At 41.1% G+C, this 16,540-nt stretch overlaps 1 protein-coding gene across 1 annotated transcript in view; it reads left to right on the plus strand.

The window, feature by feature from the left end:
* Nucleotides 1-16,540, plus strand: part of syne3 (spectrin repeat containing, nuclear envelope family member 3) — a 43,271-nt gene that overhangs the window by 5,522 nt on the left and 21,209 nt on the right. The window contains exons 3-10 of the mRNA XM_032499810.1: nt 376-548; nt 2,118-2,427; nt 5,514-5,669; nt 8,536-8,886; nt 10,778-10,914; nt 11,446-11,620; nt 13,575-13,757; nt 16,094-16,237. Coding sequence (XP_032355701.1) covers nt 376-548; nt 2,118-2,427; nt 5,514-5,669; nt 8,536-8,886; nt 10,778-10,914; nt 11,446-11,620; nt 13,575-13,757; nt 16,094-16,237 — 1,629 coding nt within the window. The remainder of the gene's footprint in view (nt 1-375; nt 549-2,117; nt 2,428-5,513; nt 5,670-8,535; nt 8,887-10,777; nt 10,915-11,445; nt 11,621-13,574; nt 13,758-16,093; nt 16,238-16,540) is intronic.

Below are 16,540 nucleotides of genomic sequence, written 5' to 3' on the forward strand. Positions count from 1 at the left end.
AACAAACTGAGATTAGGAGCACTCCCTTTTTCCAGTGTGCTTTCTAAGTTCAGCTAGTTACCTGTGGAAAAGACAACTGGGAGCCAGAAATCTTTGTGATTAAGAGGGGTCAAATACTTATTTCCCTCATTAAAATGCAAATCAATTCATAATGTGTTAGACAGGTGTTTGTCTGCATTTGTTGTTGTTGTTGTTGTTATATCTCACTGTTCAAATGAAGAAAGCTGCTGTCAATCCTCACATTCTAAGTAGTTCACAGTAATTTTCCCATTTGAGAGCATTATTTAGTTTTGTTATTGCCAAATATACTGTGCACTATGTCAACATTGTACACTGAATATAATGCTATTCTCTGTGTTCTACTTTAATGTGTAGAAAATCCATCAGTCGGAGCACGAGGGTCGCATGAAGATGGACATGGCGCTGGTGGCAGCTGAGAACCTTTTGCAGAGCGAAGATGACGAGCTGAGGAACCACACCCACGCCAAGCTCAAAGACCTAAAAAGCTTGTGGGAGGAGACCTGCACCTATATCATCCACTGCCACAGGTGCGGCCTACTCACTGCTGTATTCAGGTGTACAGTGTGTAGTCATTTGTAGGTGTTTGACACTGACGTGTTGGTTAGTTTGCCCTGAGGCTAGCTTTGGCTACACAGTTAGGCTGTTAAAGCTCTGTTTTGAATAGCTTCGGATGTGGGTTTTCAGGTAATTGGTCCACACCTGGACCATCAAAATACTGAAAAGCTACATGCACAAAGAGCATGTATGAGCCCCTATTATGCTTTTTTTAATTTTCTTTTAGTGTGTTACATAGTTCTTTGTGTTTGCAATAGATGTATAATACGTCTCAGGAACGCATTACCCCCCCAACTCAGAAACATTGGTTTATTCCCCCATTGCAAGTCTCAACTAAAAACACATCTGTTTAGAACTCTCTATTCCACCTAAAGGTCTATTGCTCTGCCTTTTCCGTTGTTTTGCTGTAGAGTATCTGGTTTGCTGTTGTATAGTATTTATTTTGTTTTGCTGTTGTATAGTATTTGTTTAGCTGTTTTTAATATATGAATTCCCTGTGCGGCGTTCTTGAGTGCCAAGAAAGGCGCCTTTAAGTATCATGTATTATTATTATTATTATTATAAAGTACAAAAACACATTTCACTCCAAAATTGAGCTGCCAGAAAACGACTCGCCCACATTTCTGTTTGAACTTCCTCAATTAGTGATATTAATTTGGAAAGCCAGCCTAGTGTTTCATAAATGCTGCCTGAGCAAGCACAGCCCACCCAGTGGCGGTTTGAATTTGGTTGACCAATGGCAACAGAGTGGGCAGAAATAAGAGCTTTGAGGCTGCCTTCACAAAGGAGGGACAGAACAACTTCCGGTTCAATTGAGGAGTGAGGAGATATCAAATAAGGGAAGTGAGATTTCAGCCTTAGTCTTCAAGCTCCCTGTAGTAAACCAGACCCAAACTGGTCAGCCTAAGGCCTCGTTCAGACGACCTCCGTCGCTCGTCCGACGGTTTAGCAAAAATTCAGGGCTTTCCTTGATATTGAAGGACGGGGGGGGGCAATCAATAAATGCAGCGGGCCTGTGGCAAAAAGTCAAGACTGACTCAACTTTTGGAGAAACGCAACCCCACGTCACACCGCGGTGGCCAATTATGTAACCAGCGATCCGACTTGTCGGCGTGTTTTGAGCTGTGGTTTGAGGCGGTGTGAGAGTCCTGTACAGGAAATGGGAAACATCACTGCCTCTATCGCTGCCACAAGAAAGTTTTAAAACATGATGAAGGTAAAAAATGAAACACAAGCACTGAACTGACCAGGAGTTTGTGTAATAGCTGAATGTTTCCTGCAACAACAAAGCACTTGCCATGTCTCGCTCGTCTCTTTTCTTTCTCTCTTTCCTGTGTAATAAAACTGCCTTCAAGCACGTTCGGAAAACTGTGAAATCTAACGTCTACTTGGGCTTTGTTGGTGTGTTTAAGAACACAACAGGACGTCACACAAATGAGCAGTTTCAATGACACTCCCCCTTCCGCACCACCCCGCGGAAAATGACTTTTTTGGATCAAATGGCCCGTAACTCTTCTTCATGTGTTTCCCCTCAACCCCAGTCGCATCGAGTGGGTGTGGCTCCACTGGGGCGAGTACCTGAAGGCGTGCGAGGAGTTTGAGCTGTGGCTGACGCGGCAGCAGCGTGCCCTGGATGTCGGGGTGGAGCTGCAGCTGGGGGTGAAGGAGAAGCTCTGGCAGGTGGACCAGCAGAGGGTGGTGGTGAGCGATATCCATGGCCAGGCGGCGCTGCTGGAAAGGCTGCTGGACGAGGCTGCCGCGCTGCACAACCGAACTCAGGACCCCAGCGTGGAGCCCCAGGCCCAGGAGAGGCTGCAGGAGGCCTACAATGACGTCCGAGACAGAGCAGAGGTGAGGGGCTTATTTATTTGGTATGGATGTGGTCACTGTCAGACCTTCCTCAACAGCGCTGCGGGACAAGGTCTTGCTAGTCCACACAGCATTTTGTGATGGGAGGAAAACGTGCTGTGGTTTATTGGCATTGCTTTAAACCAATCAAAATTGTTTAAGCCAGTTTAACATGCAACGGTCCCGGTTTAACATGCAACTTAGTTTTATACAATATGTACAATAGAATGGGGTCCCTACTGCAATGTATTCCATTATATTTTTATACTTGGATTGTAATGTTTCCCTTTACATTGAGATATTTCAGGCATATTGATTCAGAAAAAGGAAGAAATGGGTGCATAAGAATTCATCAAAATGCAGGAAATTAAGTGTTTAATGCTAAAACAATTATGTAGGTGGACAAGGCCCCCTCCCCCCATCATAAGTCACCAAACAAATCTGGAACCAAAACCTTGGCCTTTTGTCTTGCCCGACCATTTATGATTAGGCTAAATGTTGGTGCCGTCTAACTTACATCAACAAACTGGAAGCTAAAATGAACATGCACTATTAACAAGCTGGGCAAGCCAATTGTTGTTTTGCATTGCATTAAGTTTATTTAAATGGGTCCAGGCTAAGCCTCCAAGGGTAAAAAGGGTAACATTTTCAGAGGGTAAAATCTGTTACCTGCCTACTAGCCTAAAGGTAAAAAATTATAATAAAGTAAGTGAATTGTAAAGTATTTCTCTTTGTTTGAATAACCAATCAACCCAACACATTAATGGAAAAAGGACCATTTTGGTGTAAAAACACAAAGTCATTTTACGGTGCAATTTTCAATGATGACCATTTACCGTGAATAAGGGCACCCCCTCCCTACAAAAGCCAATTTAACCACTACAGGTAATATAATTGAGACCCAGGGTGTCATTCTCAGGAGAGACCTGTTTGGGACAATACACAACATCAGTTACAGACAGACAAACAGACTGATTACAAAGGTACGTACAAGATTTACCAAATAGAATACATAATATTTAAACAAAAGTGCCAAGTAGACTTAAAATGCTAAAAACAAGATTCCAAAGATGTTTTTTCCTCAGTGGGATCAAGCTGGGGCAGGTTTAGACCCTGCTGCAGGGTATTCCAGATGGGGGGAACAAAAAATAAAACGTTTTTGCCAAGCGCTGTACGAATCAATGAAACATGGAAAGTAATGGGAGCATAGGCTGTGACTGCAGTGCTTGTGGGACATGTAAATGGATAAAGTATGTTGGCAGCAATGCAAGGATGGATTTGTAGTGCAATGGTGGGTGAGGGGTCTGTATTGTGCGATGCAACTTGAACTGGAATAGTTAAAAGTCATGTGCTGTTGTTTGTGCATGTCAGGGATCAGAACATTGCACCCAGTCTGTGACAGCTCTGCTTATGCTTGTGGAAAGGATGTATGGTGCATGGGCTTGTGGTTTATTTGAAAGTGCACACAAGTTAGCTGGCAGAACGTGCGTAGAATAATACTTTAATAACACTCTGAGCACAAGAGGAGAGAAGACAATTTCATGGGTGAACTAAAGAAATATTTGCCGAAAGAGAATAATGTTCTTCTTGTTAATCTTCTTGAGTAAAACAAATGAGGAACAGCGTCTTTGGAACAGGAAGCATAGAGCTTGAGAAACACTGTCAGCTTTGAGCCGTTGGGTTGTCCTGGACTAAAGAACTTCTTAGTTAACTAACACTCGCAATCAATTCAATCAACAGATCTGTGGGCTTTGAGTGGCCGTCAAGACTAGATGAGCAATATAAATGGAGTAAATTTACCATCTGTAAAACTGAGTTCCTCCACAGAGAATCAAGCAAAAAGCACCTCTTTAAATACTGTGTTTAACAGAAATATACTCCGCATTTAAGACAAAAAAAATAACGGCTCGACTAAAGAAATCTTAGTCGACTAAGACCAAAACGACCGATTAGTTGACTAATCGACTAAAAGGGAAAAGGAATTGTGGTTGTGAGCTCAAAAGGCTGCCGTGTCTTTACTAAGGACATTATGGTGCGGTGGAAGCTATCCGGTGTGCCGTATGCGTAGGATTGGACATTGAGAACCGTTCCAACGTGGAATAGTTTCAAAAAGGAAATGGAGTTGTTTTGAACCCTATCGGTTCCAAGTTTAGTAACACACAAGTTTGGGTTTCCGTGGCAGACAATGAGCAAGTCCCTCAGCCCCACAACTGCACGAACTTTTGATGTTAATGAAAAGCATGCTGATATTTATTCTGTGTCTATAAGCACGTCCAGGCGCTGCATAGGGAGACAAGAGATTATTGTTTTCTGAGTTTCAGACGGGAATGATTTGCATTCAGAGGAGAGAAACTGTTGGATCAGTCAACTGTAACGAATGCATGCCCGCTGCTTTCCTTGTCCATGAGTTTGTCAGATTTTACATCCGCAGCCATCTTTATGTACCCACATTAGGGCTGTGCAATGAATCAAAACTTTAATCGAGGAAAACCGATTTATTTTGCACATTACGTTTTGCAAATAAACTCCTATTTTGTCTTGTGTTCAGAATGGGGGGGGAAAAAAAACTTTTTAAATGGGAAAAGTATAAAGGGAAACTTCACACTTCTGTGTTTTCACTGTTGATTTGTTTAACTGTTTCACTGTTGAATAAATGCAACATCTTTCCAAAAGTCAACGAGTAATGGTGTTAAATATTCATGATTTCAATACTGACCATAACCGAGCAATCCTAACCTACATCATGCATTCACATGAACACACTATCTGATGGCAAATCTGCACTTTTGAGTCCAAACAGGAATGTTGTGATTTAAATAATGCTTTGTTCACGGGATGATGCTTTCTGAAAACACTTCCCGTCTGTGAACTCTCTTTTTGGTAATCTCTGTGTTATCTAAAACGTCAACGTGCTATCAAAAGTCTTGTAGTTGAGATAACAGACAACAGATCTCAGTGTCACAGGAGAATTCAAATTCACTTTCACGCTGCTCACTTAGATGCACAACTATGAAGTCTGTGATGTGTTTTGATAGATGTTCATTGGTTTTGAACAAGTGCGCTGCTAAATATTCTCCTGCTGTGCTTAGGAGCGTTTGTCGCTGCTTCAGAAGATGGCGGAGGAGCACCAGACGTGCCAAGGCTGCGTTCAGAGGTTCCAGTCCTGGCTGCTGTCAAAGACCAAGGAGCTGAGTGATCTGATGGAGAGGGAGGATACAGCCGAGAACAAGCTCAAAGCCGTACAAGTGAGTCGCACTAAAGCCAAATTAGGAAGCTGCTGTTTGATCTCTCGACTTTTTTTTATAATATTTTGTCTTTATCAGTTTATTTTCAGCGAGAAACAGGAGAGAATTCTATTTGGATTTTGTATAAATTTTCCCAGCTGTGTGACATGCACTTATGAACTCTAATACTATCCAACAAAGGGAAAGTACATATAATTATCTTCATGGTGAAAGGTGCCACTACAGCATGACATCAAAAGAGCATAAATGGATGGATCCAATTAGTCTATAGAAGTGATTCCCAACCCCGGATACTTGTAGCTAAAGCTAAAAGTACTGTCTAAGGGGCTGAAACGCTAAAAGTACTGACTTAATGATTGAAATAATTAGCTAAATGTAGCGGATAATTGGTTGAAACTATAGTAACTATTGCTGACCAAATCAAAGTAAATATTGACAGTTCAACAATTATGAAATACATTAGATTTTAAATTTGATGAAGGGGTATGGAAGTTCATCTGACAGGTCTGGGGGGGGTACCTCAGACAAAAAAAAGGTTGGGAACTACTAATCTATAGCATCAGTGGTGATAGCAGAACTTGTTGGGTCACATAGGAGTAGAGAACATATATAACACTGCAATATTCATAAATTCTGTGTAGTCCCATGCAACTGCGCAGTTTAAAGCCCAAGGCCCGTACCTATCAAGCTTCTCAAAGTGCAGTTTTAGTCTTAAATGCTGAAAATTCATGAACTCTACTCCTACTTTCAAACTAGAGTATAAAAGCAATTTATCACGATTCTTAAAGCTAAGAATCACTCTTACTCTCCCAGTTATTTAAGAAAGCTCAAAAAGGTCTCTCAAGTAGTTAGGAGTTGCCAGTAGAGGCTTGTGATGGCACTAAGGAGACAGAGACGTGTGGCAATCTTTCAGGAGAGGAGGAATGTTGTTGAAATGTTTGACGACGAGTCAAAATGTATCGTTTAGACAGAGCAGGAATAACATATCCTAAAATCTAGGCTATAGATATACATATAGGCCTGTACTCGTGTACTGACTGTGGGAGTCCAGGTTGGAGCTCAGTACTCATGTACTGTAATCAAAATCAACCTGCCTTGAATTTGTTTTTGGTTCCCCAGCTTCACCTAACCTAACAACCTGCATATGCTGTGTCCCGATGGTGGTTAACAACTAGTTCAATCAACCAAGGGTTTCCCAATCCAGAGACCCGCGCATTCACAGACAGAGGCGGTGTGTGCACAGCACAACCAATCGCAAACATCTAGCAGAGCCTCATATTTACATAAGAAGAGACAAACTGTAATTCTACATGAATATGAAGAACACAGACACGGTTTTAAAACACAATACAGTCGCTGCTTCCTTAAACAGAAAGGGAAGCTGGCAATAAAAAGGCCAACACTGTTGAATCATGAATCACAACGCTTACAACATAATTCAAACCGATGTGCACATTGGCAACACATGGCTGAGGAAGCCGACAAATTTCATAAAAATACCCATGAGGGAATGTTAACGGGGTTATTGCTCTGTAAATGTTTTAACTTTTATGAGTACACAGCTCTCGCTCTCTCTTTCTCTCTCTATTTTTCTCTCTCTCTCTCTCTCTCCCCCTCCCCCTCCCCCTCCCTCCATCTCCGTGCATCAAGCTCCAGTGGATCTTCTAAGAACGGTGGCGCCATTAACATTTGAGTATTAACTGGTCAGTTGGCGGTGCTTTTACACCGTTTTGATCTCTAATCTTCAGCGTAACTTGCCCCCGACCAGGTTAGGTGTTCAGCATAAGTTACCATAGCGATGTAACCAGGTAACATGTGATAAACCGTCATTGTACACAAAACCCTGGGTTGAACCTGAAGTTACCTCGTTAACGCCAAATCTTCTTTCATCGGACAGGCTTCAGGTGGCTTTAGCAAACGCAATTTCATGGTTTATTTAAAAAAAAAAAAAGGATCTTACTCTTTAACAGAAAAGTCGACCTCCTTAAAAATCCTTACCATAAAAAAAACAGATTAAAGAATATTAATCTGAGCTAATCCTGCACAATTAATTGTTGTAAAATCGCGATCTTGATTCGCCCTGTTCACGATTTTGATTTTTAAATAACTTTTTTTTTTTTTTTTACTTTGATTCTCACTTTATTTCACGAGCCGACTGCATCACTAAAGCCTCTGTGTTTACAGGCTTGTGGTGATGAGCAATGTGCTATAGGTGCCAAAAAAATCTGTTTGGTTCTGCCAATTTGTTTTGTGTTGTCACAGTTCGTGTGTGCAATAAAGATTACGCTTTGTGAGAAACAAATTGTGGCAGAGAATTGGGATATCAATTCTAAGCTAAATAATTGTGATTCCTATTTTTCCCCGAATTGTGCAGGCCTAGTCAGAGCCTGTCAGCGGAAAAACAAGCACATTTATGAAGGCTAATACAAGCTGCATAATTGCCCTATTAACTTACATTGTAGCTTGTTTCTGACTGTAGCGATCTTGCTTAATACTGGACTAATGTCAAAGATTGTTGTTCCCATCATTCTCTTAGGCACAAAAACATGGGAAAATAGAGGCCAGGTTGGAAAAAAAAACGTTGGTTACCCTTTAAAACCTGTTTGGAAGTCACAATTATTTCATGTTATAAAGAAATACTATGAGTCTAAGTCTTAATATATTGTTCCAACTTCATCTTTGGTATCCAAGCCAACACTTTTTTTTTTTTCCATACCTTTTTTTAAAAAAAATCTTTTTCATCACATACAGTACAATGTAGTGGAATTTGATTGCTGCATTGTAACCCATCCTAAGCATTAGGAGCAGTGGACAGCTACACCTACAGCATCCATTGTAATGTTTTCTTCCTCTGCCCATGTGCCAGGCTCTGGACGACAGCGTGGCCAGCGAGGAGAAGACCCTGCAGCATATCGAGGGGTTGGCGGAGATGGTGCGAGGCAACACCTCTCCCTCCGGGGCGGAGGTAGTGGTGGAGGAGGCCGAGGAGCTGAGGCTGGGCTGGCACAGGCTGAGGCAGGGCCTGTGTGAGACGGAGGAGGGCCTGAGCTCCAACCTGGACTCCCACAGTCAGTACATGGCCAGATGCCTGCGGCTGGGAGAAGACATTGGCCACCTCAGGGTGCTGCTGCAGGGGCTGGACCAGGAACTGGAGGAGGGCCACGAGGCCGGGGACCACACCGAGGAGCAGATGGTGGGACAGTGGAGGAAATACACCGTAGGTTTTTCTAAACTTATCAGCAGTATTAAATTTTAGTGGAATTGTAGTCTAGATGCAGGACACCTATTGTGTTATGTGTATTGGTGTATGTATATTGGTGGCTACTAGGGTTGCACAATGTAAGGAAAATATGCAATAACAAACTTGCGATACAGAACAGTGATTAAAGATTACTGATTTCTGCATTTCTACTGCTTTCAGTGCTCTGCTTAAATACAACAACTTGCATGTTGAATTTAAAATGGATGAACGGAAATCATTTCCAACATTCTTTTATTGAACAAATTCATAACTGAATAAAAAAGGCGCCCATAAAAAAACAATGACACTTGCATTTTAAAGTGCATTTATTTTTTTTAATTTTTTTAAAGATTATATTTTGGGGCTTTTTCCCTTTTTTATTAGATAGTGACAGTGGATAGACAGGAAAGGGGAGAGCTGGGGGATGACACACAGCAAATTGCTGCAGGTCGGATTCTAACCCGGGGCGCTGCAGGACTCAGTCAACATGGGGCGAACACTGGGTGAGCTAGAGGCCGCCCCTTAAAGTGCAGTTTTACTTCTATACTGTCTACTCTTAGTGCGGCAGGAAAAGACCTGGAGTCTAATTTATAAACATGGCGTACACACAAAACGGGGCTGGAAATGTGCGTACACCACTTCCCATGGAAAGTCTTGGCGCGTATAGGGTGCGATGACAAAAGGGGTGCTATCTGTAAAGGTGAAAGATGTGAACAGCCACTGCTCTAAATGTATTACTTTGTCAACCAATTCTAGGAGTAAATACTGAGAAAATGAGGAATAAATAATAAAATTAAAATCTAAATAAACCAATTACCTTTCCAGCATATAAAATATTTGTCCTCCCCCATTATCTGTTCTTCTCTGTGGTTGCACATACTCATTTTTGTCATTTTGAGGCCTTTCCTCCTCCAATAAACACATCTTAGAGGTGATACAATCTATACCATCATAGTATATTTTACCACCTTATCTCACATGCCTGATGCACTGGAAACCTGAGTCTCGCTGCCCTGTCAGTGAAGATGCGTTATCACTTCAGTGGATCCACTGAATGCCTCAAAGAGGTGTGGTAGAGTCATAATCTCATTCTGATTTCTATCTGGGTCACTCACACTGCGAGACATGCCACGTTCATCTGGATCTTTCTTTGTCTGGCAAGATACCGCTGGCTGTGGATTAAGAAGCAGCATTGTATTGTGTAAAAGTGGGAAATGAATATGACAAACTTTGCCTCTATGGAGTTTAGCTTTCATATGTCTGGATGTACATGTTTGCAGGCTTAAAAGGAGAAACTTACACTGTGAGTCCACTGTGTCTTGGGACCCGTGGAGCTGCTTTTGTTGGGTGTGACTGGAATGCTAAATGATATGTTGGACTCATCTGTCAGTCATCTGCTGCAATCTAGACGGGCTCTCACCTAACTGTGACAAAACCTGTTTTTACTTATTGTTTAATACGTGAAATGGATTGTAAACAACTCCAGTTTATCTAAATTTTTAACACGCCATTGTAGCTGAAATATTTTCCTACTGAGAATTGGCATTGACAAGTAATGGTAATAAATGCCAAACCATTTTATAGAACACGCTCCAGTAATGGCCCTAACCTTGAAGAAAATACAGTTTTATTGTATTGTTGTTGAAAATGCAGTTTGATGTTTTGACAGAAATCTCTTAAGAGTTGCTCATTAGTAAGCCTTTAGCCTTAGCCTTTTGACTTTCCATCAAACGAGTTTTGTTGACATTTTTGTAGTCCTTTCAGCCAACCGAGAGATATTGTGTCTGTCAGGAATTTCCCATAACTTCAAAATCCGATGTAACACTAACAGCTCACTTTGCTTGTGTTCCTTATTTGTGTCTTGCAGGGTGTGAGGAATACTCTGGCAGGGGAAGAGTCGCAAGTGGAACTACTCAAGGCTCAGCTTAAGGAGCTCTTCAGGTTCTCGGAGGACTCGCGCCACCTTTCAGATGATGTCCTGGCTGTTGTCAAAGAACATCAGAGGTCTGTGAACAGAATCCTACCACTGTAAAAAAAAAAAAACAACAACAACAACCTTCCAGTCAAAACCTTGTGGGGGACTTCAGATAAAAAATAGCCTTTAGTCTAATTCTGTCATTTTTAACCCATGTACAGTATAATCATGCATTTGGGGCTGTATGAATCTAAACAGTCTCAAAGGAATCTAAAGTAAATGAGCCAAGTTTAACCACACAAACTACTGTAGTAAAAACATGAAGGCTCCACAATCTCAACCAGCATGAACCAAGGTGGCTCACACACTTTTATTATTATTATCGCCCTTAGTAAAACCTTTTATTACATTTATCGTGACGACAGCACATGACGCTAGATTCACTCCTTCCGTTTCTACCCTTCACACTAAAAGCCCAAATTAAACGGCTAGTTTAAATTTGTGTCACACTAAATCCATGCTTAAAAAGAAAATTATGTAACCATTTCCCCTTAAAATAACTTTATAACCACAATGTTGTTTTGTCCATGTTACAAATGTCTTGTGTCCTCATGTTGCAGTGTGAAATGCAGAGTGACGAGGCTATGTTCAGAGTCCGAGTCGGGGCTGAGAAGCATTCTCCAGGATCCACTGCTGGTCTACTCGCAGTGGAGCCATATGGTCTCTCAGGTTCTGGAGGCTTCTGCTGATGTTACTGACTTCTCCCACATCGCCATGTTGGTCCAGACCATTGAGGTAAAACACACATTTCCTAAAAGAAGCCGTAATGATATTTAATGATACATAACGTGTAATGTGAAGGGGTGACGCTCCATAGTGATAAACCTACAGAGAATCATCAGCGGCGCAACTTTACTTTAACCTCTCTTGTTATAACTTTGCCCGCACACAAAACAACCACGTTATAGGCCGAGATACATGATGAGACTATGGCTTTACTTTTGTTTCAGTTGTTACCCATCTGAAACAAACTGGATTCAGCCGAGGAGATCAATTGACCGCCTTCTTGCTTTCGTTGGCCGTTGGATCAGGCTCATTAGATCTAATCGTAGACTAGTCCAATATTAGGGCTCACCCCTACTGATTTCAAATCAAACCTCTTTGAACTGTGCTCCAACCCTTTCTAAATTACACATAATACAGGATGCCAGTGGTTGCCACACATCTTCGATTATGTCTTAAATGCATGCATATTTTATGGAACTGTGAGAGTTATCTACAAGAAAGATAACAAATCTGATTGAAGTTTGATAATGTCGCTGATGTCAGAGAATTTTACAAATGAGTCATCACAAATAAACTATAATATACATTCCCTTCCCCTTCCTTATATTCTTCTTAAAATACATAGTCACAATAATATAGATATATATATATATATATATATATAGAGGAATGATAGTAAAACACAAAAAAAAGACACACCGCTGAACAATTCCTCCTTGAACTCAAAAGAGTGGGATTCAATTCAGTTGTGGCTCTATTTGTTGCATCAGAGACTCAGTGGGAGCTCTGACAAGTTCAGTTCAGACACCTGTTCACGGTGCATCTTTGTTGCATGTCAGCGTCTGCTTTCTCCCAAAGCTTCCATCTACGGTTACACAATTACAAAACAATGAGGGGATAATTGTCACTTAATACATTGTCTTGAAATGGGGATGCACTGTCTCTCTCTCAAAGGGTCACCAAGGAAATAAAAGGAGAAAAAAAACAGACAAAAAAACAGACAAAAGGAGGAGGGTGGTAGCAGGTCAGTGCAATAACATGTCTGCTATCCCCTTGCTGCCCCCACAACCTTCGAAAAAAAAGATCAGAAAGATTTTAACTCCCAATTTCAAGTCTACAGTCAAATGAATTTCAAAGTCAAAGCTTGTGTAAGAGTTGCATCACTGTGGCAGTACTGGTATAAGTACACTCATGAAAAATCTGTATGAAGTTCTGAACGTAATTCTGTACCGAGAGATTTTCCGAGGTTGAATTTAAAATGTGTGAGTTACTACCCAACGTTTAAGTTTTATTTGGCGTATTAGCACGGGATCAGTGAAGCTTGTTTTTACTCCAATTTAGTGACCTATTTGTACCTCGAGAGTTGGCTACCTGGAGGCGCACGGTGGACGGCCAGTGCGAGGCCACCGCACTCGGGTCCGTGTTCCCTATCTTTTCTATCCCACGGGATTAGGATCACAGACAACCTCCTTACTTATTACAAATAATAATAAGTACTAATCCTGTGTGATTAGGGCTTAGGGGTGTGAATCTTTACTGGTCTCACGATTCGATTGTGATCATCCTGGTAACAATTCCAATCAATTCGATATCACGATGCGTCACCTCAATATTATTATAAATTGCTATACATGGTTTTCATTGACAAATTCAAGCAGACACACACACACATACACACATATTGTACATAAAGTATATGCAATAAAAAGGGGAGTCTTTTTATTGCATCTGCTCTTAAAAATAGGCACTTCCTGAATGTTGCAGAGTCTGAACACCGCAGACAACAGACAAAAAGATAAAAAAAGAAGAAGCAACGAGTGGAAAATCAACAAGCAACATCATTAGGCAGTAATTGTTTATGGTCTGTCACTGCATCAATGTGGAATTGTGGAAATGCAATGCTTAATTTCAACACCACTGCAACAGACTTGATTTATTCTCCTTTTTGGTCCTTTTCTTTCAGCGCCTGCTGAAGGAAAGTGTCCAGCTGCAGGAGCGTTTCAGTCTGCTGCAGGTGAAGGGGGACCTGCTGGACTCGGTCTTCGGTCCTGAGAGGTCTGACAACTTGCAAGGCGAGCTGATTTCTAATGTCAGGAACCGAGAGCTGCTGCACACTCAACTGCTGCAGAGGAAGAGCAGGCTACAGGTACCAACACGCTACTCTCATTCATTTGTTCAGTTCCTTTCATTCACAAAAGTCAAAGACAAGTACAGTCATAAGACAGAATGCAGATGTGAAATGGGACATCCTAGCTATTTGAAGCATGTGTAAAGGAGTTTTTTTTAAAGGTCTCATATTATACTCATTTCCAGGTTCATACTTGTGTTTTGGGATTCTACTAGAACTGTAATATGGAAGTCAATCTGATCGGATTTCGAAAGAAAAAAATTGGATTTCTACTTAATATTTCTACATTGACGTTACATATCTGATATGTTTGGCCTCTTAATGTAACTCTTCAAATTTGTAATTGAAATGTAAAAAAAAAACAATTCTCAGCTCATCCACCCTAGTTTAATTTTGGAATTGAGCAAAATAAAACATAAACTTATAGAGCTGACATTTTAGTCAAAAATTGTGCTCACAGTGTTACCTTGGCCAGTGTATTCTGGGTTGTTCTTTTCAAAGCTATTTTTAAATGTGATATTTGAAGACATCTCTCTATTGGTTGGTTTTTAGTCATGGGTTGTAGCAGCAGTCACAGTATGAGATTTTTAACCCAGGTGACACTCTTTATTTTTTTATGTTGGCTGTTTTTGGTCTACAGAGCTTTGAAAAAGTATTAGCATTGCACTCCTATAGCATCCTCCTATACCCTATATGCCACTGAGCAGCCAGCAGTTGAGTTGAGATTCAGGTGTGTTTATATATAGCCTGGAGGATCCTGCCTGCGTCAGAGATGAGCAGTGGGCTACAGAGGTCTGGGACACACAGAAGTATTCAAAACCAACCGACGCAGACTCAAGTGACACTTGAGGACATTCATCAGACTTCACACAGCTCCCTCTGGAGACACTAAAGGGTTTATACTCCTCTTTCACACATGCGATAGAAGTCACCGGCACCTGGAAAGACACTTTGATGTGTGAAATCAGTTGTAGGACAACCAAATATTTTTATATTTAATTTTTCTCTTACGATTGTCAACTTTCAGAGCACATTCTGAAAAAAAGTCAGCATTATTAGATTAAAACTCATGTATAATTTCCAAATAGGGTTTGATAGATGTATAGTGTGCCGTAATAGTTAATAAGGCCCAAGCTCCTTTTGCAGGAATCATTTCATTTTGGATGGATGGTTTATTTCATACACATAAATACTAATCACACTGAAGAAATAAAAAATATCTGAATGTGTGTGTGCGAGAAACCACATGCCAAACTCAAAATCACTAGTATGTTTTAAGTATTCTTTTTCATTTAGTTGTTTATTTGACAGTGCTCTTTAATCAACAGCAAAGTGAGCGTCATCTGTTGTCCCAGGTCAGTTTTAAAAATGTGAACCTAAAAAAAATTAAAGTTGCAAGCAGCGATGAACAGGGCCGTGCATTTACGGCACTCAGACACTGCAAATCGGGAGCAATGGAAAGGGAACTCCCTTCTGAGTTCAATGAACCCTCAAACAAGACTCTACCTTAAATGTGTCGTGGTTATGAAAGGGGCTTGAGGTTGAGGAAAACCTTTACCAATAAAAATGGAAGTCTTTGCTGAGTTCACAAAGACCAACATTCAGACAGGCACAATGCACAACAAGTAACACAACACATGAGATAAAGACGGCAACTAAAAAAAACAAGACCATCTGCAGGCAGCAAAAATCAACAGGCAGTCAGAAGTCTAATGTACACATATCTTCTTTTTTTCCGTTTTTTTTAAAGATTATTTTCCCTTTTATTATGATGTGACAGTAGATAAACATGAAAGGGGGAGAGAGATTGGGGGGGGGGGGGGGGGGGGGGGGGGGGGGGGGAACGACACGCAGCAAAGGGCCGCAGGTCGGATTCAAACCCTGGCCGCTGCAGGACGCTCCAGAGGTCTTAATGTGCCCATATCTGATTATCAATAAGCCATTTCTTCAGCTTACCAGTAAAGTTCCATAAAAATGTAAAATAGAGAAACACATGCAGAGAAACAGAAGTAGTTGCCATATTTATAGTTTAAACAAATAGTTTCTAAGAATTTTTTTTTTTCTCCAACTCAAATGTTTTGGACAGCAGGGCACTTCTAAGCCTGGTTTCACTAGAACATGGCACAGAGGAATCCAATAATGTACATTTTCATTTCACAAATAAAAACCATGAAATTCGACTGAGCAACGGATGTTTTGGACAAAGGACTAGTGTGGAAATGTGAATTGCTAACAAAAGTTGAAAACAAGGCGGACGTCCTCCTCATACAATGCTCCACTATACAGTACAGACAACACTTGAGGATTTATCACTTCTTTCATTCACCCCCCCTCCCCCTCCCCTCTAATCTCAGGGCTTAATCTCAAGAACCAAGGAGTTTGGTGATGCTGCAGAGTTGATTCGCTCCCGGCTGGCCAGGCAACGGGACCAGCTGGTAGCAGCTGACGGCCTCCAGCCTGACATCCTGGCTAAGAAAAGCCAGTCCGACCAGTTCAGGGTGAGTTTAATCCCAGACTAAACCAGGGCCAAATCAACCCAGATGTGTACTGAAACACAAGAGGCTCTGTGTACACTGTCACATTGTCGCCTCCAGCAGCTCAGGAAGATGCATTTAAATCAAGTGTTATGCAACTTCTCTAAAGTTACAGTAGATTAATCTTTTTGCAGTGTAGGCTTTATCATTTTCCAAAAAGACAAAGACACTAGTAGGGCGGGATTCGAATATTTGACTATTCAGACATTTGTTCTATGGGTAGTTTTCCGATTTCAATTTTGGGATTCGAATACTCCTTTTTTTTTT

Source organism: Etheostoma spectabile, chromosome 20, assembly GCF_008692095.1.
Source record: "Etheostoma spectabile isolate EspeVRDwgs_2016 chromosome 20, UIUC_Espe_1.0, whole genome shotgun sequence".
NCBI lineage: Eukaryota > Metazoa > Chordata > Actinopteri > Perciformes > Percidae > Etheostoma > Etheostoma spectabile.